Source organism: Centrocercus urophasianus, unplaced genomic scaffold (assembly GCF_019232065.1).
Source record: "Centrocercus urophasianus isolate 14NV4802_14NV808 unplaced genomic scaffold, USGS_Curo_1.0 seq_11, whole genome shotgun sequence".
NCBI classification, from domain to species: Eukaryota; Metazoa; Chordata; class Aves; order Galliformes; family Phasianidae; genus Centrocercus; species Centrocercus urophasianus.
In genome coordinates, this window is record NW_024884253.1 from 66,324,961 (window position 1) to 66,350,560 (window position 25,600).

The 25,600-nt window shown below is 35.2% G+C and overlaps 1 protein-coding gene across 1 annotated transcript in view; it reads right to left on the reverse strand.

Annotated features, from left to right (window-relative positions):
* Window positions 1-2,665: 2,665 nt before the first annotated feature.
* The window catches only part of ABCA13 (ATP binding cassette subfamily A member 13), a 161,931-nt gene continuing 138,996 nt past the window's right edge, over window positions 2,666-25,600 (reverse strand). Inside the window, exons 57-62 of the mRNA XM_042839232.1 lie at window positions 23,107-23,241; window positions 21,318-21,421; window positions 18,666-18,758; window positions 6,990-7,095; window positions 5,519-5,656; window positions 2,666-3,532 (exon numbers count right to left, since the gene is read on the reverse strand). Coding sequence (XP_042695166.1) covers window positions 3,443-3,532; window positions 5,519-5,656; window positions 6,990-7,095; window positions 18,666-18,758; window positions 21,318-21,421; window positions 23,107-23,241 — 666 coding nt within the window. The 3' untranslated portion in view covers window positions 2,666-3,442. The remainder of the gene's footprint in view (window positions 3,533-5,518; window positions 5,657-6,989; window positions 7,096-18,665; window positions 18,759-21,317; window positions 21,422-23,106; window positions 23,242-25,600) is intronic.

The window sequence follows — 25,600 nt, forward strand, 5'->3', positions numbered from 1 at the left end:
AGCAGAACCTTACCTGGAGAAAACAGTAGGCTATTGCTTCCTCTGCAAGAACAAGATAGTTGCAATTTCTGCTTCACACTTGCTGCCCTACTTCATTGCACTTGAAGCATTAGTTTTACTGGCAAGTACCTAACATGCAACTCAGGAAGCGCCTTCTCTTTAGTTACTGTCAATCACTTAAAGAGAGATATTCACATTGCTAGCTTTGATCTCCCTATTCTTTAGAAAGAAAATTTGAAAGTGTTGATACAAATGGATTAAATCACATTTGGCTGAATCAAATAAACTGTAAGCTTTACTACTTACGAGGAAAAGACCAGGGAAGTAATATTCTTACCTAAATTAGGTTTAGACTGATCTATGAATTGAGCAGTTTCAACAAGAGTCAGACTCAACTCCACAGTTAAGGAGATTTCAGATCCCAGATTTCACAGCGACAAACAAGCTCAAAGGGCTCTGCTGGAAATCACATTCTCCTCTAATCTGAGTAAAATTCATCATTTTTGTCACGACTGAACCAAACCAGGAACTAAATTCCTTCTTTTCATTGCAGAAATCTACAGAAATTAAATATGAGGCAGGATAAAAAACTTCACTTGATGAGTTTTGCGATCTTGTCTACTACTCCAAACACTCCTCTTTCTTTATTGAACTTGTGATTCTTTGATCTAAGGTTTAGACCTACAGTTTATTTTTGCCCATCTTATTCTATAATTTTACATAAACTAAGCTAGGGCCTCAAACAATCTACTCTGTGGTTGGTAGAAGCTCCTCTGCTGACTTACATAGTGGATTAGTCTCTCAAAAATATGAAAACTGTCTCCTCAGTTTGACATTTGAGATACTCAGTTGATTTTCTAAATTTGAACTTAACATCAGTTTAGCAGTCAGGGTGAAGGGTATTTTTTCACAGAGAAATTTACAGCTGAAATAATATGAACCATCTCTATTTAAAATCTCACAACAGAAGTTATTGTTTAAAATCCCTAGATGTCTTTGATTCAGAACTTAGGGGTATTAGAAGAAGAGGTATTTCTGCATGATCTGTGAATTCAAGGACTCTTTCATCATTAACATGCAAATGTTAACGTCTGTCCACAAGTTTAGGACTTTTTAATTAAAAAAAAAAGAAAAAGCAACTTCAAAAAGTGCTCTTGAAACTTACATATTTCAGGAATGCAGCAAGTCAAGGAAAGGGAAAATGCCCTCTGAGACAAAAACCAGTACACTGCAAGTCAATTAGATTTTGACCTTCTTCAACTATAAAGGATTGGAAGACAAACATTGTTTGCTACTTGCCAGAATTAAATTGGGTCTCCTGAGATGCATATGAAGCAATTTAAAAAAAGAAAAACACTGTTAACTGGATTTACTCAACTATCAGTCTGGAGTAAACCTTATTTACCATATTCATCTATTAGAGCAATATAATCTTTCATGTTTTAATCAGAGAAAAATGACATTTAATTAGTGTTACACCGCCAAACACTGAAAAAGTTCCTCTATCTACACATTCAGGTAGGCCATCATTTCTGAGTTTCACGACAGCAAGTCCTGTATTCTTTTATGCTTCCATTGACCTAAGCAGGACTGTTATATTAATTCAACTCCCTGGCCCACTTCCTGGGCAGAAATACGCTCCCTTCTCATGATTTTATATCTTTTGACTAGGCTTCCTTATGCTCAGGGAACTGACACTATCTCTTGTCCTGAATCCATCCATTTAATTTCCTCACATATGTTTATTTTTTAAGGAATAGTTGAAAGACAGAGATTAGAGAAGGAAAGAAGGAAGGGGAAAGGAGAGGAAGGGGGAGGAAGGATGAAAGTGATAAAGAAAGAAGGAAGGAAGGAAACAGAGAGAATGAAAGAAGGAAAAAAAGAGAAGAAACTGTGTCACTAATTTACAGATCTAACCACATGAACAGGAAGAAAAAAAAAAAAGCTCTGTAACACAAATTCTTGTCATGCTGTCCTTCCTGTTTTTCCATCCCAGCAAGAGTTTCAGAAACTTTCACCTGTTAAGTAAATTCAAATTATGACTGAAGAATGTCTGGCTGTGCTTTGTAGATCCTGTAGATCCCCAAGATCCTGACATTAAGCAGTATAGTTTTATGATAACATACCCATTTCTGCCCAAATTTCCAGTGTCTGTCTTCTTTCACCCTCCGATTCTTTCACACTGATTTGTAATACTAACCATTATTGTTCTGATGGAATCTTCACACTCCAAGCCTCATGCAGAAATTAAAGATAAGGAATTTCATCTTGAACACGACCATCCTATTGTATCTCTACTGGTGTGGTGACTGCTCAGATTTGACGGTTCTTCTGTGCTTTGGATCTTGAGGAACATGGCAGAGTTGTGACACTGTACCGTAGATTCTACATTCCAAGCCCTTTCAATGATTAATGATTAATTTTCCTCAATATTTTTTTTTATTTTTTTTTCTCCCAGTGCCATACACAAGTATTTAGTCATTAAATCTTTACTTCATTTACACATGTATGGGCTGAATGCCCTGGCATGACCTTATATGCAGTACATAAGACCATAATACACATTTATTGAAAAGTTTATTGATCAATGTCTGAATGCTTATTTCTTTTAGCATAATACTAAAACAGATTTTTTTTTTGGGGGGGGGGGGGGGGGGGGGGGGGCGAAAGGGAAGAAAAGAAAAAGTTGGTAAAAAGGAAATAGGTTATTAAAGAGATGCTTAGGAATTCTCCAGCAACAACCTGTAGGCATAAGGGAAAACTCATTGTCAAGTATGATTTATGAAAGCTTATTAAATTTACTTTACATAACCAGGAGGTAGACTAGTACACTAATACCCTATTCAACATAAATCCTCGTGGAATACAGTGCATCCGTTATGCAATAAAAAGGCTAATTTAACTTGTCACAACACAGATCTGAATTAATGCAAAAGTCAAAAGGCTCCCAATTTTTCCTATTAAATACAAATGTCAGGTGATAGCTTAGCAATTTCTACTATTTGATTAGTTTTTCTTGACTTGTCACATAAAAATTAGCAACTAAGTGCGCATGCAAGAGAAAATTACAGCATTTGAATGAATATAGATCTACTACCAAAAGAAAATGCACTTGTACACAGTGACATTTCAGACCAGTCTTTTTACGTTATGCAAAGATGCATTAATTTGGCCCTTTTTATTATAAAATTGCAGTTAGTTTCAAAGCATTACTTTCTGGCAGAGTTTTTGTTGGCAGGTCACTACTCTCTTGCATTACTGAGAACTGATAACATTCCTTTTGGCCTACAAATGCCAGCTCACCTCTGCTCGTACTACATGCTTCTCACTCAGTCACAAACAGTTAACAGCTGAAAGTTTTCACTGCATATAAAATGTGTATTTATATACGTTCAAACACATATATGCACACGTGCTGTTGAAACTGTATCCTGTTCTGATCCTAAACTGGCAGGTGGTCTTGAGGAACAGTGGGAGATTCTTGTGAAGAATCTGAGATTCCTTGCTGCTGTGTAGCAAAATTAACGAATATCTGTAAGACAAGAAAGAAGTAAAATTTTCAAAATAACAATATTTGAACACAAAATTCAGAGACATGGCTAGTGATTTTTTTCACCTGCTTTTCTGACACAAAAATTAATAGTTTATGCTGTGAGAACCCCTCTAGAGATGTTTTGTAAACTCTATAAAGAAATCCTCTTCACCTCTCCAGCTAACACACAGACTGATGAACTGTAAAAGCAATGGTAAAATGAGTTACTGGGAAATAATTGTTTTATTTTGCACTTGAAATAGCATGAGATAAAACAGCCTTGGGAGCAAGGTGTCCTTGGAGACAAGTTGAGAAGAGGCTTACAACTTCCTCTCCACTTTGTGTTCTGTACTTACTTGGTAAACTATCACCAAATAAGATTCAGTTATGAAGTTTGATTGACAACTTGAACTTACGGATGTTGGAGTTACTACATAGGATGAATAGCCTAATTAACTTCTACACCCTGCGAACTCCTCCTATTAACTCCAGCATAAATTTGGAGTTACTTACATATATTATGCATGATATGAAGGGGGGGTCACATACAAGGAGGAACATGTATCAGTTGGACTGGGAAGTCTGTAATTTCCAAGCACTTCAGCCAATGAGGAAAGCAGGAGGGTCAATGTGGCTGGGAAGTAGAGCTAAGAGGAGTCTGTTTTCTCAGAAACTTTGAGAGACCCTGAGGGGACTGTTCCTATTGACTTTATTTGAATAAAGGAAGCTAAACAGTCTCCTCAGTCTCTTTTTGGGATAAAGATAACTGAGTAAGCCTATTTGAGCAACATTTTTCCCAGCAAGCATGACAGAAGAACTTGACCCTATTGTTTCTGTCAAACACTATCACATAAATGAAGGTCCAGAGACTTCAAGGCAAAGGTATACTTCTGTGCACTGCACACTGACTACTCAACAACTCACATGCCTCCGTTATGTATATATATATATATATATATATATATATTTCTAAACAGAACTTACTACAGAAAGGCTTGTTTGCTTTTTAATCACACAACTATTTGACAGCAAGGAATGGAGCAGAAGAGATGGCTATTCTTGATTCAAATGATCATATTCATGTGCAAACAAACTTGGAGTGAATAATAAGGATGTTTATTATTCAAGAGAACTATTTAAACTGTTTAAAAATGACACTCAGTTTGTCTTGGGGAAGAAGTAATAGTAGGTGACTGAGGTGATGAATCACCATGAATAATGCAGAGAAGTAAAGCTTGCATGAACTATTCCTGATCATCAGGCTCAAATCACCTTATATTCATCCATTCTGTGAACAGATAATTCAAAAGCCATTAAAAAGATTAGTACAAATCAGAATATTTCATTAATGATTTGTAAAAGGAATAACTTCACACCATTTATCATACAAAATTAATATTTTGACCAAATGCAACTCCTTCAGTTTGCAGAATACACAAGAAGTTACATACAAGATGCTCAAACACATCACAGCAATTCAGAAATGTCATCCTTGCTATTGATTTCTTGTTCCTTCTGCCCAAATAGGATTTCACAGTCACTAATAGCAGGATCTCTTCAGTCTGCTTGTGCATTTCTACTATGCTCTATTGTGTATTGTAGTACTGCAAAAGAAAACCCGCAAAGGAAAATGGCCTGTAAGCCTAAGATTTACTGTGATTATCAGACTTGTTCAGTCTTTTGAAGGGCATTAATAGGATCTCAACTATCTGTGGCGGTGGCAGTTCACAGTCCCACCCTCTCACCCTGCACAAATCAGATGTATTTAAACAGTGATTAAGCTTGCATTCATAGCAAATATCATAGAACCATAGAATCACAAAATCACCAAGATTGGAAAAGATCCAGTCCAAAATCATCCAGTCCAACCATATACGCGCCTTCTCATGTTGTTTTGTGCTTATCCACAGTGTAAGAGCAATAAGGTTAATGTGATTACTGTGTAGACCTGAGATGGTCTGGAACTGCTGAAGAAGAAGAAAATACCTGCTCCAGTGTAGTTTGGCTAATGGAATAGTGTTTGATTTGGAGAAAAGCTTTGTAGTTCTCTAGGACTCTGAAGAGCTCAGCTAGGCATCCCTCACTTCGTGGTACATGGTACTCAAGCAGGTTAAGATGTTGCCCCTTAAAAGAAGCAAAACCAACAAAAATACATAAAGGTGACTATACATGATGATGAAGTTGTGCTTGCTATAACCAGACTGGTCTCAGTAGGCTCACAAAGCTACATGAAACATGAAAAACATGAGCTTTTAAACAAGAACATATTTTATCTACTGAAGACACACATTTTGTGTTTTGAGATTGCATTTTGTTAACTTAATAAAAGATATATAAATTTAGGACACCTTTATGCTATATGCTTTAAATTCAACTGATGGTAGTACTTATATAGTCATCTAAGACATAAGGCAGTAAATAAAAATTAAATCTATTTGTTTACCTGCAAGCCTACCCATACACATGACTATTTTGACTACACACTATTTCAATAATACAAAAGGAAAAAAATACTGGATCATCTCACCATTATAGCAAAAAGTAGCTGGTATTTAAAAAAGGGAAGGTTTCTGTAAATCTCTGGACTTTATTTGAGCTTTTGTATATCACATATTGCCTTTGATTCTTGCACTGAACTAACAAAGAACAAATGTAAAGAAAGGATATTTTATAATGCAGTGGGGTAAGATATAAAAGAATTCTTACTAACAATTTCTGCAGTAGGATGCTCATCATCTTTAAAGAAAAAATCAACAACAAAACTTAATTTCAACCTGACAGAACTCTCTCTCTCTCTTAATGCTATTCATTTACTGATAAGCTTCCTGGAAAAAAAATTTATATATTTAAAAACTCATATATAGTGTGCATTTATATATATATATGTGTATATAGATAGATAGATAGATAGATAGATATTATATATCTATTATATAAAATATGTATGACATTTATATATATGTGTATATGAATATGCACAAACATGAATAAACATATGTGCAAGAAGGTTCATAACTAAGGCATTCATAGTTTCACTTTTTTTTTTCCAAACAAAGATAACATATTAAAAAATAAAAATTAAGAATTAAATTCCTTTGAAATCTAATTACTGTAGGTCTTTTGGAAGGTTCCATATCAAATAAAAGAATCTCTTTAAACACTGAGAAACCAATCAAAGCAAGTACAAGTTCAACTTGGTCCACAATAAAATCAAAGAGAATTTATTACTCTGAGAAAAGACCTATATATTTATGCTGCTTGAAATACTTTGGAATTGATTTAATCAATATCACAAGTCAGATGTGTAACAAATGCTTAATAAGAAAATGAAAGAGATGCTCATGCATATTTTCTTCAGAAAAATCAATGTATTTAAACACATATAAACATTGTTCTTATCAGCCCACTCTTAAGCTTGCCATACAATAATTACTATAATGAGGAATTTTAACTGTACCTTAAATTGTGCTCCAGGAAAATGCAGCTTTAGACAATCCAAAATCATTCTTCGATAGCTTATTTCTTTGCTAAGCCAAACTTTGACAGAATAGCCATCTCCAAACCTGAAAATGATATGCAGAAATATAGACTCAATTGTCTACACTATGAAGGCAGCAAGAGCACTCATTTCAATTAATTTTCCTGTAACGATTATGGCAAATAAAACACTGTATATCCCTACTGAATTATCACTGGGATATTACCACTTTAATATTTACTGGTAGACAATGATTTCAATGAGAGAGTTGTTAAATTAATGATAACAAATAGAAACAAACAATAAACCCAAGCTAAATCCCTAGGTTTTAATTAGAATACTACATTTCATTACACAATGTACTGTACATTAAATGAAGTATACGTTAATTTTGGCACTACAAAAAAACTATGACAATTACCTATCATAAACAGAACCAAAATCCTTTATTTTAACTTTCCTAATGATGTGACAGCTCAGTTAGTATTTCAGCAAATGTGCACACAATATGTTTTTGCACATACATAAAATAAAAATTTATTTAGGTTGATGGCAAAGTTAATGAATATACTTAAGCTCTATGGCCACACAATCTGTCTCATAGAATAATTTTGGAAATGAATTTCTCTCTCAATATACATGTGATAAAAGTTAAGTACAGCCAATCTAGCCAACACATTTTTTATTAGATTTACTCCCTGCTAATATATGTAACTGGGGAAGTTCCAATAAACCTATCAAGGCTGAAATGAGCCTCATGTATGTTGTGTAAGTGGCAGAAGTTATGCAGCACATGTTCAAGGGATTTCATTCCCCTGGCTCCAAACTGCATCTATTCCCATGAGTAAAGGAAAGGCAGAGCTGAGAGGAGGACAAGGATCTCTAGCTGCATGTCCACATCCTCCCAAGAACCTTTTAGTTCCCCTGTATTCCCACGCCAGCACTCTCACATCCTTCATGCCAATGTTATTTCCTTTTATTTACTCTCCACCTGCACAATTACTCAACCCCAAATCCTTTGCTGTAGTTCTTCTGTTTCTAGTAACTTTCCTCCGTTATCCACAACAGCACTCCTTGCTGGCTAAACCTGCTTATTCGTGGTAGTGACTGAATTAAATGGGTCTGGCAGGATTGAAGCACACTTTCAGGTGATCAAATCTTTATGACGCTGCTCTTCTCAAATACAGAAATTAATGTCTACAGAATCTCAGTCAAAATGTAACAAAAATAGTATGGGCTATTTGGAGATGTATGTCCTGTTCAGCCACTAAGTAACTTTCAGCTAAACACTTCATATGAATATCATTACATCCCTCATCAGCAATGCACGTACAGCAGTGTAAGAGGTTTAACTTCTATTTTGTGCAGTACCAGAATCTCCATTATTATAAAGCTTTTGGTTGTTTTGTCTTTTACTTTCCTTTTCTTTTTCTTTGTTTCTTTTTTTTTTCTTTTTGATTTTTGGTTGGTTGGGTCTTTTTATTTGTTTTTAGTCAAACACAACCATGGACCCACTTGAAATGTAGTAAGAAGATCCAATCCTGATGCAATTTTATTTGTTTCTTCTTGAGGGATGATCAGTGAGTTAAATTATTTCCAGGCCACTCTGTGGGGTACCAGCTGTTTGCTGCCCAGTGTGACCTGGCAGATGAATGGTGTTGCACCAAACAGATCCACAACAAGGTGAAATCCAAACCAGCGGCTGGCTGGTTTGCCCCATAATTATTTAACAAAAAAAATTCATCTCTAATTATATCTTTTAAATGCATAGTATCATCCCTGCAAAATATGTGTGACAATAAAAAAGATATTACAAAGAAGGATATAGTTAACAAGAGTGTTCAATTCAGATGACAGCCAACTTGAAGCAATGCTTTACAAGAGATCATTGATTCTGATCAATTTTCTGGCATTTCTAGCCATCCACTGCTGAATCACAGTTTGAAAAATACTGACTTATGGAGGTGTTCATTGGTCTCACAAAATGAAATTGTTTCATGCAATGGAGTTTCCAAAGAAAATAAATCAAAAGTCTGATTAGCATAGACTAATAAGCCTGTGCAACTGTATCAGTTCTAGATTGTGAATGGCATGAACACCAGCTCAGTCCAAACATAAAACTTTAAAAGATTAGTCTTCTGGCCAATCAAATTATAGTTCTTCTATATCTTGATTTTACAATTCTTTTCAGCTCAGCAACTCCCTACACAGAGTAAGCTGATCAGAAATAAACATTCCCCCTTGCTATAATCAGCAAGATGCTTCCAGTAGTAAACTGAGGCAATGGAAATTGAGTTGACCATTTTTTTCCACTGTTTTCCTCTCTAAATCAGACAATAATTAATTCAGAAACCAAAACTGGAATTACGGAGTAAAGCACAATCTGGTTTGAATAGCTCTGTTAGGATTGAGCCTTTAACACCCAACAGTTCAAAACCTATGTAGGGAAACATTACCATGAGAATGACATAAGTTGAGCCAGCACACCTGTTCAGCAGCCATCTGTTGCAAAAGAATCACAATTTCTTCAAAGCTATTTAATGAAGATATTTTCCATTGCTTATTTCTATCATAGTACTTTAACATCACCTGCGTTTTTATTTGTATATATGCATACAGAGACACAAACACATATTCTAATTAAAATATTTTCGTCTTTATCATTGCTCTTTTCTCTTTCAGCCAAACTCATTTTTTTACTTGTCTTTTGGATCTAGTGATGTTGAGTGTTTTAACTACTACAATGCCACCACAAGACCAAACCAAATATCTAAATTGCCCAGCTGATTTTAAACTGGTATATCAACAGCAACATCCAGTGAAGCATGAACTTAGTAAAAACTACAAAAAATGCATCCAACTGTTCTCACCTGTAATTGTACAGGCCGCAAAGCTCATTGAGCCACTCAAAAAACAAGAGAGAAAAAGGAGCACAATATGGCAAGGAGGAATAGAACAATTTCCATATCAGGATTTATAAAACGGGCTAAAATTTTTCAGATGACTGGATGGTAGAAGGGTGTTTTATAGAACCCCACACCATGACTGGCCTAGACAATACAATTAAGGAATACTTCTCCACTCTTCAATGTCACTGTTTTTCATGCAAGATTAAGGGGTATCAAATTGAATTAGAGGGAAGGCAATTCAAATTCAGTAAGAGGAAGTAATTTTCTGTACAGCACACAGGAAAATTGTGGGACTCATTGACACAGGATGTGCTGGATGCCAGAATTTGACATGAGTTGAATAAGAGATTAGGGAAATTCATAGGGGGAAAAATCCACATTTGGCTTAGGAATAAGCAGCTTATTACTGAAGGCTAGTTGAGTTATGTGGAAGACTATCTTAATGTGTTTGTCTTGTCCTCAGTCTTTTCTCTCCTGGAGATATTACTGAGTGGGAATACTGTGTTAGATGAGTCTAGAGACTGACCGTGTAGCTGATAGTAAGAAATAAAGCAGAGGTCTGCCTGGGCTAATCGCCCAAATGGTTTCCCTGTTCTGAAAAGGGGTTTGCACTTTTGATGTAGTTCCACAGCCATGATGCCATTACTAGAAGGATAGATAGCATAACACTAGTTCAGTTATCTCCACACAACATGCAGTTACAGAACTGTAGTGATGAGCAAGACCCCTGACTGCTTTCTTAGGGCTTCTTCAAGTCATGCCATTGGAATGGAAGTGGATTCAGTTGCCCAAAAGGTTGAAAATTCTTACAAGTAACAAATAGAGGAGATACCTTGGGAAGCAAATCAAGAAATGCTAACTTCACAGTGTCCGTTTCTGGGACAAGCTGCTAGAACACAGTGTTTTGTGGCTGTTCAGATGAGCCTACCATTGAGTGGTCACGTGGCATTCTTAGAGGTACTAACCCAGTGTTTCCCAAAGCTAGCCGATGACATTCTGTTCTCTGTGAAAGGTAAAGTTCATTATCAGCAGAATTCTATTTGCTGTACAATAGCATGTATTTTCCTTGAAAACTCTTAGGAGCTGCTTGATCTCAAACAAACCTTACCTAACCTAGAAACCACTGTTTTAATTTACAGCAGAGTAAAAAATGATTAGTTCCCAGAACACATTCTTTCCAAATCCCTATCCCAAAACTGCTGAAAGAGACCTCAGCAAAACATGAGCTTGGCCTTATTTCTTGATTATCAGTGAATAAGCAAAGCATCATAAATTTTAGCACAAATACGTATGTATGTATTTCTATATATAAGTGTATGTTTATAAGAATATACATCAAAAAATTACAGCTCCCAGAAAGTTTACCAGTGGAAATATACTGTGCATAGTTTATGCATGCACTAGTCTGATTGATCAAAAGATTACTCCAAAATGGCATTACTGAATAACAAAAAAATAATAAAAAGAACATTGCCACTTAACATCTGAAAGGAACTGCATCTTCCAGAATATATGCCATAAATCAAAGTGGGGGAATAATTTGTTACTGAGCTGTGCACCACAAGGCTTCAGTTTGCATTCATTTGCAGACAGAGAAGGTTCTACTTTTTGTAAAGTCTCATCGAAACAAGCTAACTTAGTTATTCCAGTATGATTGTTCAGGCACAGGATACAGATTCAGGTCATTCCCCTTGCAACTCTAGAAAAAAAATACAGCTTATAAAAAGAATAAAACTTAAAAAAGCATCAAAAGTAAAAGCAACCTCAAAAAAACATTGAAAAAAAAAAAGTATTAAATTGAAATAAAATGAATTACAAAAAAAACACAACAATTTATGATAGCTTTCAATCACAAAATAAACATAATGATTTTACCTGTTAAGTGGCAGATAAATACAATATCTAGGAAGGAAAAAAAGGTTTCTAAATGTAAGTAAAACAGGTGTTTTAATTTTTAAATTAATATAAAATGCAAAAATAATGTCACTTGTAAAATGCAAATTCTTTCTGCTGTTATTCAGAACAAACAAAAAAACTTAATTAGATACAATAACAGCTAACTTATAGAATCTATCTTCCATGTGCTATTCATAGATTGTTTCATCTTTTTAATTGATCATGATTTTTCCAATGTAACAATAGAAACATTACAAAAACTATTAAAACAATAGGTAACACTGGTTCAGTAACATTGCACATGCATTTTTGTTCATACACTCCTCAGACTTATCTCTCAAGTTGCCAAAAGTTAATTTTTGTATTCAACAATACTATTACCATAACTGTGAAAGTCTTAAATTATGAACAGTGTAGAGTACTGTGCTACCTTGCTCTCTGAATTTAGACATTTCAGTGCTTAGGCATTAATTTCCAAATACGTCACAAGAATCTCACAATCTCTCATTAATTGGATGTTAATATGCAGAGAAAACCTTTCCATGCTCAAATGTATGTATATGTTTGCACATACAGGCAAGTATTAGAGATCTGTTACATTTATGACATTCTGCATACCCTGAGAAATAGGAACAGCAGCACAGTAAATTTATGCAAGGCTGATGGTACAGAATAATCAGAACTATTGTCCACTGAGACTCTACAATCAAAACAGTAGGAGGAAGTAATATTATCTTTGTGTTGTTGTCAGTTTTTTGCCTCTTTGTTTTTTGTAGTGAGATATTAGGGTATTAGTAAATTGTCTACTAATGGGATTCTATCAACACTTCAATTTGAAATTTTCAAGTTAAAACAAAAAATTTAGAATGGAAGACAGCCATATTCACATTTAAACCACTGCTGTATTTGCATTATTGTGTAAGCTTTGACTGTGTCATCACAAAGCATTCCTTCCAGAAATCCCTATCACGAATAGTTCACAAGATAAATTGGAGGTACAAGCTCAGACAAGGGCTTTAGATACTGTAGCATCCAGGATGTGTAGCAAATAAGATTCCAAGTTGCTGAGAAAGCAGTCCATGTTTCTGGAGGATGAGAATAGCACTATGGGAGCTAACTACCCCACCACTGTAGATGTGTAATGTGTGGTAACTCACTCAGTCTCACTCAGACCACATTTTTCACTACTGCTTTCCTGTCCTGTTAAGAGGGTAGGAAGGGAAATCAACTATTACTCAGCCAGACAGGACAAAGGGAACGATCTTAAACTAAAGGAGGAGATATTTAGATTAGATGATGGAAGATTTTTCACCGAGAGAGCTAGAGAGGACAGCTGGCACAGCTGCCCATAGCAGCTGTGGTGCCCCATCCCTGGAAGCACTGAAGTCCAGTTTGAATGGGGCCCTGGGCAGCTCAGCTGGTGGGGGGCAGCCCTGCCCACAGCGCAGGGTTGGGGCTGGGTGAGCTTTAAGACCCTTTCCAACGTAAGCCTTTCTGTAATTCTGTGTGCCCACCTTGAGACCAAGGGCTCTAATCAGCAGAAGGAATTCAAGGTACTTTCCGCTAAATCGGAAGATAGCAGGTGTTCTTGTGTTGGAGGCCTGAGAACTGTACACAATACTCCAAGAGAGGTCTCATGAGAGCAATCACTTCCCTTGACCTACTGGCATGCTTCTCTTGATGCAACAAGTTGGCCTTCTGGGCTGCAAAAGCACACTGCCAGCTCGTGTTGAATTTCTGATCAACCAACAAAACAGTGTTAAAGTACAAACAAGTTGTACTTCAAATGTATCAAGTATCATGTAATGCTAATATATTCAGCCTTAAACTGCCCAGATTGGCTGTCCAAAACCTTTTAATTTTAAAATGTTCATAATGCTTCATTTACATCTCTATAAAATGGAAATAATTATTTGAAAACCTGTTTCCTTTAAGTATTATCAAAAGCACAGATGTTGACATTCATGAAGCACTGCTCCAACAAATATTTACAAACAAGTTTGAAAAATGCCTAATAAAGATGATACAGATCACATACAATAAAAGGAAGAAAATATGAAATATTCATTTTCAGCTGTTCATTAAGTGAAGATGTACATAGCTTTATTGCAGTCTCCTGCAGCAAACGTGGGATAAAATGACAAAGAAATTGTACTCTGATGCACATACAGCACAGTAGGGCTGAATTAATGTAGCACAAATTTAAATACCAGCATGAAAATATTACCCATTTCTGAACTCACAGTCCATGTCTTTTAAAGTTCTTTAACTTTTTTCTTCAAGCTTTCCTCCAGAAAGACAGACTAATATTACATGAATACACAGGTATACATCCACTACCTTATTTTTTCATGGACAAAAGGAATTTATGCTTTCTAACAACACAAATAAAGACTATATTTTTTACTGTTATCACATTTATACTTTACAGCAAGTAAAAAAGTGAATGCTAATATTTATGTTAGTATCACAACACTGTTTCCAATGAAGGCTGAAATATTAATGAGATCTTTAATTCTCTCTTCTCCATTTAAGAAGTCCAGTGTGAGTTATCTTGAGGAAAGCAGTAAAATATTCTTAATCAACCTTCTAAAAAAAATGTTAAATTGTAAATAGCTTGGCAACACATTTTCTATTCTAACTCTGCTATAACAAACAGATTAATTGCTGGGTAATTTAATCAGATGGCTTGCTGATACAATTTGAGCAAAGACTTGATATGTGTCCAGTGCTTGAAAAGCTGGTGTAAGTTATTCAGCTAAGAAAAGTCTGTCCAGATGGCCCTAGAATGAAGAATGGCATTCAAAATGTTGTTCTCAGAGGACTGGCCAGCTGCATCTAACGTGGAAATGCTTCTGTGAGTTTTTAGAATAACATGAAGTGTAATGGAGAATACTGAAGAGAGAATTTAAACGTAATCCATTCACAATTTAGAATTGGTTCAGTTGGCAAAAGTGAATGGAAATTATGTTTTAACAGACACAACTGCTAACAGATCCATCTCATACAAGCTATGTCTAGAACTAAGATGCTACCTTTTTGGAAATTACCCTTCAGTTCATCCTTTCTACCTAACACCTCTTTTGGCATTATTCAGAAATATGCCGTCTGCAACAAAAATCCCTTTTGAAGTGTAATGCATATACTTCCAAGAAATATTTGAGGGTACTTTAACTCTTTTTAAACATTGATAAATATAGTCAGGACTCAACAGTTGGGAGTAAAAGCTCGAATACATATAATTGTAGTGAGAAGACAATTTTGGATGAGCCTTTTGTAACGAGATTGCAAAAGAGCTGGAAAAATAAATCAAGTCTCACACATTAGAAGCAGCATGTGTCAGTTTTTATATCCCTGTTAAGCTTTTATGTTTCACATTAGCATCTTCCTGGAGCTCATCCATACTCTTCATAGCAGAATTTTGTACTGCCTTCTGACAAACCTGTATTCAGGCCAAGACAGTCTTTTGCAATCTGCCAAAGCCTGAAAGTGTGCTGAGAGAGAAAGCTGAATCCTTGAAACTTCCCACCACAGCAAAGAGGGAAATTTAAAAGGGCCCCATGGAAGACCCATTAAGTCTTCATCAAACATCCATCAGAAAGTAGATCAAAATGGGCTAGAATGGTACTAAAGGAAAAGCAAACAAAACAATTTTGAGAGTTTCCATCATGACAGTCAGAATCTCCAAGAGAAGAAAACGTAATCTTAGGGAATACAGCTAGCTTTAAAAGAGGAAAACAAATCCTAAGAGTTGTTAATATTATCATATAAAATATCAAAACGTACTTCTACTGTAATTTGTTACAATGAGAGATGTATTCTATGATAAATAAAATCTATATGAAATTTTTGTTGGTTTAAATTTTCAGACAATATTGGCATTTTTTTCATTCAATAAAGGCTAAATGAGGACACTTAATTTATTTTTTAAATATTTGTATAATTTAATTTATAGAAACAAAATGAGAATACACCAAAGATGTCAAGATTTGTTTAAGAATTAAATAAATAATGAATTTTAAAATCTAACACACACAAAAACAATACATAGTAATCTAAAACCACAGCCACCATTACTTTATTTTGGTATAATTTCAGTCTGTACGTAAGTATTACACATATACATATTATAACATACATAAGAGTAATATAAGTATATTGCCAGTGTAACTAATCCACACACATGGCACATAAAAGCACCATCAAGTAATAATTTTTAAGGTATGAGTAATTTAGATTAAATCAGATGCTGGAAAATTAGGTTCCCTTATGGTTTTTGTCATTTGATCACATACACTGCTTCACAGAATTGTTTTGCTAAACAAAATGTAAAGCAATGTGAAAAGGCAGCAAATGTAATGCAGAAATACACTGAAAAATGAAATTAATCAGCAATGACTTGTGGAGGTGCCTGTTAAGGAATGTGTTCCTTGGCTGGCAGGTGTTTTCCAAAGATTTAGGAATTTAGAAAAGATTTAGAAATCATGAAGAAGGAATGAAGTTTTGCTCTACATAAAAGTTATCACAGGGCTGTTAGTTCACAGAAAGGGATAGAAAATTGAAAGCAGAAAAAAATCATTCATAACTGGAAGTTTTTCAAGATGTTCACAGATGAAGTGGAAAGTGAGATAATGATAAAATTACTATAATTAAAACTTAATTATTCAAGTGGTTTAGAGCGGTAAGTAAATAATCCTGCTTTCCTTCCTTATCTTATGCAGATGTATAAGCCCATGTAACTCTACAGAATACATAATAGCATATCTGGAAATTGTCTTAAAATAATTTTGAATGTGAATTACACAGAAGTATTGTTCTTTTTTAAAGATGATCTTATTAATTAGATGTCTGATAACCTGGTGCCTCGTTGGAGAACTGAACAGTCAGGTAAAGAAAACCACAGTCAGGAGCTCAATCTGGAGGGAAGTTTGGAAGCTAAAGAAGCAAAATAATAGAATAGGGACGCTCTTTGGTTTCTCCCAGAACTTATTAAAAGTAAAAAAAAAAAAAAAAAAAAAAAAAAAAAAAAAAAAAAAAGCATTGAAATCTCTTTATTGCATGTTTAATTAACAAAAAGAAAAGAAAAGAAAAAAAGGAAAGGGAAAAGGGAAAGAAAAGAAAGATATATTTAACTGCTGCTTGTATATGAGCTTTTAAGACTTTGCTCTCTACAGTTGATTTGCTCTCAGAAGCCAAGAAAATGAATGACGAGCAGAGAATTCAGACAACTGCTTGATCTTCATTAAGCTCTTTGGTAGTGCTGGTATTTTTACATAATAAAGGTTACAAAGTTATAGAAAAATTCAATGGATTTCTGAATACCTTTGGAAAATTAGGAGACTAAAACAATCAGTGAGCTAGGAGATGTACATGTTAACTCACAAGAATGCCACTGACTTGCATGAAATAACTGTCAGGGTGATACAAGGAACACAATGCTGATGATAGCATGAAATATATGAAATATAATGTTTTGGGGTTATATATATATATATTACAGATGGAAAATAATTGTATATATAATAATTTTAAAAAATTATTCTGAGTGATTATTATGTATAATTATATTATATGTTGTTATAAAATTATAATAACTACCACACATGCTGATCTTGATTTGGTTTTGTTGAGCTTAAAAGAGGAGCAGACACAGCTTTGGTTCCTGCATAGTTGGTCTGTGCATGTCTGGGTGCTCTCAGAATGAATTTGAAGATACTTTCTGCATGTCATATCTTCTACACTGATTTTCTTACCATGATCTGAAAGATGTACATCTACAAAGAGTGCAGCAAATTGAGAAAAAACTGTTCTATGAATACAGATGTTTTGAGTATGTTTAAAATCATAGAATCATTAAGTTTATAAAAGACCTCTAAGATTATCTTTATCTGAGAAGATAAAGGTGAACCTAGCACTTAAGGAATGGCCCTCCTCAAGGTCAAACAAGTGCCTATATTTCTATCAAAATAAAATCCTAAAGTTCTACATAATGCAAAGGACCAAAAGCCAGAAGTGTCCTTCCGAAAGTACAAAAAGTTATCTAAAGTACAGGATGCCTTATATTCACAGCAGAGTGTAATTTCTGTAGAGTTTGCTTATTTGCACTTAAGAATGCTAAATGCTGAATTGGTACAAACCAGAGTCTTTGCTGCCTGTAAACAAGTGATGTCATTTTACACAGCTGGCTGTCTGGGTGCCATAAAAGTTCTGCTTATTACTAAATGTAAATGTTCTATCTATAAATTGCAGCAGTTCTCTCCTCGGCTTCTGGTTTTGTGTTTTTTTTTTTATGGTGAATTGAGCCCCATCTCTAAATAAACAACTTCATTAACAGATGTTAAATTAGCTTACGAGAAGAGCTGAAGCAGAAGAGAGGCTTATCTACACCATGAAAAGGAAGCAAAAAGCTATAGAATAAATACCCAAAATTATCAGTGAATTCACTAGGAGACAACAGTGGTTCAAAATGCATTGTTTTACTAGCTGCTGACTTGCCAGGTACTTTCTCCTCTTAGAAGAAATTACCACCAGGAAGGTGATGATAATTTCAAAGGATACCCAATGTTGAAATCTCAAAATGCATTTCTCAGGTTGAGTGCAGAAGACCTTCTTCTAGATACAGATCTGTCTTCTTTAATTGCCAGTGCAGATTACAAAGCACTGTAGAAATGCTGTCTGTCAATTTAGCTAGCTAAGATATCCTAATTGGCTCTTTTTTAACACCGTTGATGACAGGAGAAGAAAGATGTGCTCAGCAGTCATAAGTGTTCATACCTTGGCATTATTAAAATATCTACCCAGTTCTTAGATTGGACGTAGCTACAGAAAATTCAGTGGTGATATATAATACCTGTTTTTAATGTGCTGGGGAGAACCAAGACACTTGAAGCTTCCGTTCACCATAATAGCAAGTCGCGTGCAGAGGGCTTCACATTCTTCCATACTACAGAGTACAGTGGAAAAAGAAAAAGGGATTAAAACAGGACAAGTGAAAACAGAGAGCACCATATATATCTAACTTAAGTTAAAATGAAAGGAATCTGGACAGCTACAAAAACAGGTACACAAAACCTTTGGCGTTAAAGGGAACAATTCAAATTGTAGCCCTCATCAGTATATACCAAAAGGTATAACCACATTACAGCCAGAAGAAAGCCTCAAAACCAAATTTATATTTTTAGTACAGATTTAATTCAACAATTCTGGCTGCAATACAAAGGTTTTATTGCTACAGGCAAATAAATACCTGGTAGGCAACCTCAAATATGTCACTGATGTGGGACCGTGAACTCTGTTGTTCCCTGTAATACATGTTTATGACCATTCTGCACTAATGGGGAGAGGGAGGGGAAAAAAGTAAATTTGCTCAGCTTACCTCTTGCACAACACATAGCCTCAAAAAGAAAAGTTACCCTTAGCCTGATCGCAGGAAAGAAGAAACTGCAATACACTACAATCCAAAATAGAATTTAGGACACAGTAACACAGCTGAATAATAAAAGCTAGATTCTCTTAGATGTGATTGCTTCAGTTGACAAAGAATAACTTTGACTTGTAAAGCTTAGGGCAGATGGGTTACCCTTCTACATATTACACATAATTATGTGAGCATTTCTTCCAAAGCATTGATTTAGACAGGACATCAGTCAGGACGTATTCATCAAAGAACTGTCTTCTCAAAGAGAAGTTGAAGTTGTTTGATGTTAGTGCAGTTCACTCTGCTCCATCCCCTCTGAGAAAACTACAGTCTTGTGTGCGCAGTCCAAATTATAGTGCTTTTTTCTGGAATAATTTCTTAAAATGCGACAGGAGTAGGGTGAGAACTGACAAAGAGCAAGCTGTTGCATTTCAGAGACACGGTGAGATGGCTAACACATCTTCCCACAAAACAGGAAGACAGCTGAGTCATTTTAGCATGCAGTGCCTCCTAATGATTTTCTCAGCATATTTCCCACTTCTGGCAAAATAGCACAAAATTAGGCCTGTATAGACAATTAATACAAACTCATTTTTCTCCTGCCTCAAAAATAATAATAATAATAATAAATTAACAAGTAAATAGACCTCAAAAATTAATCTTTACCCAGGAAACCATTTCTATTCCTCCATGCATTTATTTGCTGGTATGCACAAAGATTCATTTAATAGGAAAAAATATTTTACTTATGCAAGTAGCCTTTGAGAAAATCTCAAATAAATCTCCAATGGCCTTCAGCAAATATTATATGATAATTTCTGCAACTTGATATAACAATGTCTTATTAATTAGAAATGAGATGTGTACATTATTACTTATTACTGCTTCAGTCAGAAGTCATTCATTTGTAGAGCTAAATGAGCAATTAGTAACAATTTATTTGATGGATTTATTTATTTATTTTTCCTGCTTGCAGCATGTTAGTAATGAGACCACAGAGCTCTTCTACCTAGCTGGCATTTTGACAACAAAGGGTTCTTAACCTGGACTGAAAAGTCAAAGCACTGTTTCCTGAAAATGACTCATCTTAATTCACATTGGATGACTTCTGTTCCCTAAATAAGTGAGTTGCTAAACACTTGCTAAACACTCATTCAAGTGCATGATTTTGAAGATTCATTTTCCACAAACAGAATCCACAAAACTTCTGAAAGCTTTTTTTTTTTTCCCTTCCTAGGAATAATGTATCACTTGTGTACAGGGACAATGAATATAAATTTTGAGAACTTCTGAAAAATTTAACAATATCTAGAAAATGTTGAAGGAAGTTTTGCCGCATAGATCAATTCATCTACTCTTCAAATTTAATTTGGCCAAATTATTGCATTGCTGTTTTGATTAATTAGTTCTGTCCTTTCTGGGCACTTTTTTATGACCTCTTCCCTCAGACACAGACATTTCATATGTAATCATATCTACTATACTATATTCCCTAAGGGGATATATGATATTCTATTCTATTGTAGATGCTACAAAACAGTTCTGATGCTCTGTTAAACTGATGCACCAATATCCATTTCAAAGATTTGACAAGATACAGAATATAAATACACTCTTCCAAGAAGATAGGGTCAACCCTTCCATTTCCATCAATGCATACATTGAAGAGCTGCTGTATAGCTTAGTTGTGTCATGACATATTTATTCTATACAATCACACAAAATAAAATTATCAATAACATCAGAAGGAGGCTTTACATTCCCATCTGTGTTTCTAAGGATTTGAGAAGTAGGCAACTGCAAAAGGATAAATCTTGTGTTCCAAGCAAAAAGTGATACTGCAACACTGAAAGGAAAGAGCATAGAAAAGGGAGCATTTGATGCATCATTCTTCTGCCTGTAGCCTCCTTGAGCCACAATTTAAAGTTCACCTTTCATTTTTGCCATAAAATGCCAAAAAATGCTCTGAGTTTCAAACAAGTGTGAGCACACCTTCAGAATATTCTGTTTTTCCCAAAGATGATAACAAGTGAGGAAAGAAAAAGGTAATACAATGGCAGCTGAAATAAGGGTGCTTATTATCACCTGTGGGATGTCAGCACAGCTGCACAGCCATCCTGAACTTCTTTCAAGATGGTTTTCCACAAGTAACGTTTAGAGCAAGGATCCATCCCAGAACTTGGCTCATCCTATAGGAAAAACGAAAGTAATGACACAGCAATATTGAAAACACACAACTCCAGCTCAGCATGAACAATGAACAGAAATTACAATGAAAGAACACAGTTGTCTCTCTAAAAAAGTCCTGCATTTTCAGGAAATCATTAAAAGATGCCCTGATTGTTTTGTTTTTTTTTTTGCTCAAGCACACTCACATTCATTTTCTTCTTTATGAAGTTCTATGTATATATATACTTACAGGAGAGACTTGCAGAAGAAAGAATGATACCTTATTTTCAAAAGTCATTATCTTTCACTACAAAAGTAGGGAGAAGGAAAAATTCCAAGCTGCATTTAATATTATATATTTTCATAACGGGTGTCAGCATCTAGTTGGATGTTATGGTCTTAGCTAATGTATTTGCATCATGGACTCCTTGCTAAAACCTGCAACAAAGTTGTCAAGAGCCAAAGCTAAATCATCCCATCTAATGCTGATTTTGGTGTTTAGCTAACAATGACAAAGGTGAAAAGAAATTTAGTTGTCTTTTATCTGTTGAGAAGTAACAAAGCAAAGGTAAAGGAAGTAAAAACAATACTATTGCCTTGGACACCTCCATTGATGGGGCATCCACAGTCTCTCTGGGCAGCCTGAGCCACTGCGTCACTACCCTCCGAGAAAAGAATTTCCTCCTAACATCTTATCTAAACTTCCCTTCTTTTAATTTAAAGCAATTTCCCCCTGTCCTATCACTATCATATAAAAAGTCAGTCTCCCTCTTGTTTATAAGCCCTCTTTAAGTATTAGAAGGCCACAACAAGATTCCCCAAGAGCCTTCTCTTTTCCAGCTGAACAAGCCCAGCTTCCTCAGTCTGTCTTCAAAGGAGAGGTGTTACAGCCCTCTAATCATCTCTGTGGCCTCCTCTGGATCAGCTCCAGTATATAAAGTAATAATGAGAAAAAGAATATAGAGAAATAATGATGCAATTCCCATAGCTTTTTAATTCACTGATCTTCAACACAAACAGCATTGCTTAGACTGAAAAGGCCAGTTTCAGGCCTAAACAAATGGCAGGATGCAGGCACCAAGACAAAACATAATTCAATTTAATATCATTCAGGAGTATTACTTCGATTAGCGAACCCAATTAAGATATTAAAACTGGCCAGATCTATGAAGCATGATGTAGTAACGAATATGAATTATCTAAATAATATAGACAAGTAACTAATTACATCAGCATTAAATAATGAATTAAAACAGAATCTTCCCTCTTGAGGAAACCAGTATAATTGTTCATGTATACTTTTCTCATGTTGTATAAAAAGTAGAGAATACATAAATCTTAGTATATTCTCTTTTTTACAAACAAATCTTAAAATAAATTACATATCCATTGGGGTCATTGGATGCTACAATTGCATTTGTGCTTGTTTAGTGTCCCTTTCCCCTGTCCATGCCACTACCCCCAAAAGAAAAAGAAGGAAAAACTGAAAAACAATTTCAGTTCCTGATCTGTGAATACAGGCAAATAAAACGAACATTCATACAGCACAGCAAACAGAACAGTTGTACACTTGTGTATCGTTATTCTCCTTGAATGACCAGGAAATGACCTGAATTTTATGGGGGCAACATGCAAGACAAGGAAATTCAGTGCAGTCTATTTATCATGTTTCCAAAGTACCCACAGTATTATTGCCTTTACTTACCAGTAAAAGTATCTGTGGTTTACCAACTAGAGCCAGAGCAGCAGAGAGTTTTCTTTTTGTGCCGGCACTGTATGTTCTCACCAGTTTGTCAGCATGGGCACTGAGTTGCAACCGGGTAACAAGGTCCTCTGCTACCTGTCATTTGGAAATTTGAACGTCAGCAAGGACAAGCCAAATTAGGAAGTGATATAGGTTGGCTTAGCAATAGGGATCAACATATTAGTTTAAGGACCAAAAGGAATCCATGTGTGCTATTTCTAAAACTTTCCAGTTTAGCTTTGTCTGTTATGCGGACAGCCTTGTTTCCCTCAATGTTCCTGCTTCACAGAAGCACTGAAGTCACAGTAGAATACTTTTGTCTTTGTATCCATCAAGTGCAACGACTTTTTCTTGAGATGCACACAAATTGTTCTGAGTTATAGTTCACCAAGATGGAAAACTGCTCATCATGGCATAACAACCAATGGGAAATTTCTAAACTGGTGAAAAACAGCTAAGGGTAGGCCAAAAGTCACTGTGATGAAGCTGAAGGAGGAAAAAAAGGGGAGGGATCAGGTGGTCATACATCCACCATAGATGCAACTGCGCATACCCAGAGGGACATTAACATATATTAATGAGTTCTTGGAAAAGACCAAATATGTCAATAGGATGAATATACCAATGTACTGCATATATATTGATATGTCTTAAGTGTTTAAATGCAGAAAATTAACTTTGAGAGCACTTGCTTGATTGATTGATTGAGTCACCCAGTACATTCTGTGAGGAATAAAGGAATACTGGCTTTCTGACACCACATTCAAGTGAGAAAGTTTTTCTTCCCAGATTTCAGATGACAGTAGCATGTTTAGATTGAATAAGCACCCAGTTCACTCTTATTACAAACAAACGTAGAAGTTATTTCCTTATTTTTCCCCATTTGCTGAATATTACTAACATTGAATCCTACAGGCACACAAAGATCTATTCTAGGTCTCTCCTCATTCCCACAAGTATGTATTTCCCTATATAGAAAATTTGACTACATCATTCCTTGAAACAGTCTGTCACATTTATTTTCTTTTGACAGCTCAATAACTTAACTGTTCTTCATTTTACACTGCTCTTCAGTATTCACTTGACCAAACATCTTTGTGACTGAAAATTCAGGAAACAAAATTCTACATCATCCACAAACAGATGTAGATGGCAGAAAAGCAAATGTTGGGTCAAAGTCTCAGAATTTCTTAAAGACAAAAGCTAATTTAGAATTAAATAATCTTCTTCTATATCAGAAAGCTTTAAGTTAGACATAGCTCTTGGTTTTTACTACTTAAATAACCATTTGTGATCTAATCTGAGCATGGACATGAGCACAGTTGGAGACAATGTTCATGCTCTGCAGTCTTTCTTCTTTACTTGCCAATTCTAATCTACAAGGCTCCCTCAAATGTTGGTGTAGGAAGAGCCTCGCTCCACTTATATCAGCTATAAGTGCTAGACTATGCAAAGGCAGGGACACAGAAGTGACTTTCCTACTCACCACTCTCCAAAACAGCATGTGTTCATTGCCATGCTGCTTGGCAGCTCTGCCTTCAAGGGGCAAATAAATTTGCAAAACAACCTGTCTGCTTTATGCTGCATGTAGCACAAGTAGGGCTTTCTTGTAAAACAAGTAGTCGTTTTGGTGGTCAGTTTAAAAACAACAGAGCACTATGCATGCATCTGCTGCAATATGGTGCATTATTTTTAGTTCCCTCTATACTACCTTCAACAAAAAATCAATTATTTGAAAGATTAGGCAAATCAGATGGACAGTGTTGAGTTGATTTAGAAAATTCAAAGAAAAAAATATTTCAGCAGTGTTGTGAATTTGTGAATATTCATTACCATCCCAAATAAACTATCATAAACATGGTTTCGTGCAAATTTCTCATGCAATAATCAAGTTATCTGTGAACTTTTAAGCAAGATTTTCAGTATTATGCATAAAAAATGAAATACATTTCTAAGAGGGAGTTCTTTGCAGGCAGAAATTATGCTGCAGTGGAGAGAATCTGACATACTCTCGCATGGATCCTGGCACTGATATTGCAAAGTAGCTTGTCAACTCTGTATCTTATTTTATAATCTAATAGCATTATAATCTGACAGCAGTTCATGTTCTCAGACAGAAGCTACATTTCAAAAACATTTTTCTAAGTACAGTAAGTTGAGAAAGTTTAAGCAAAAAACCTTAATCAACAGCCATTAAATCATCCACAGGCTATTTTATACTGAAAAGTTCACATCTTCTGATATTTCAGAGGTAATTCCCAGTTTCTTCTTTTCTTTCTTTTAGACACTATTGCTGCATACCAGTGCGAGTGCTGCAAACTCAAATATTCCTTGGTTTTAGAAATGATTGAGAGCCTAAGCTTAATTCTAAGAGCAGTTTGGATGGTGGTTTTTTTTATTATTATTATTATTATTTTTGCTTTTTTTTTTTTTTTTTTTTTTTTTTTTTTTTTTA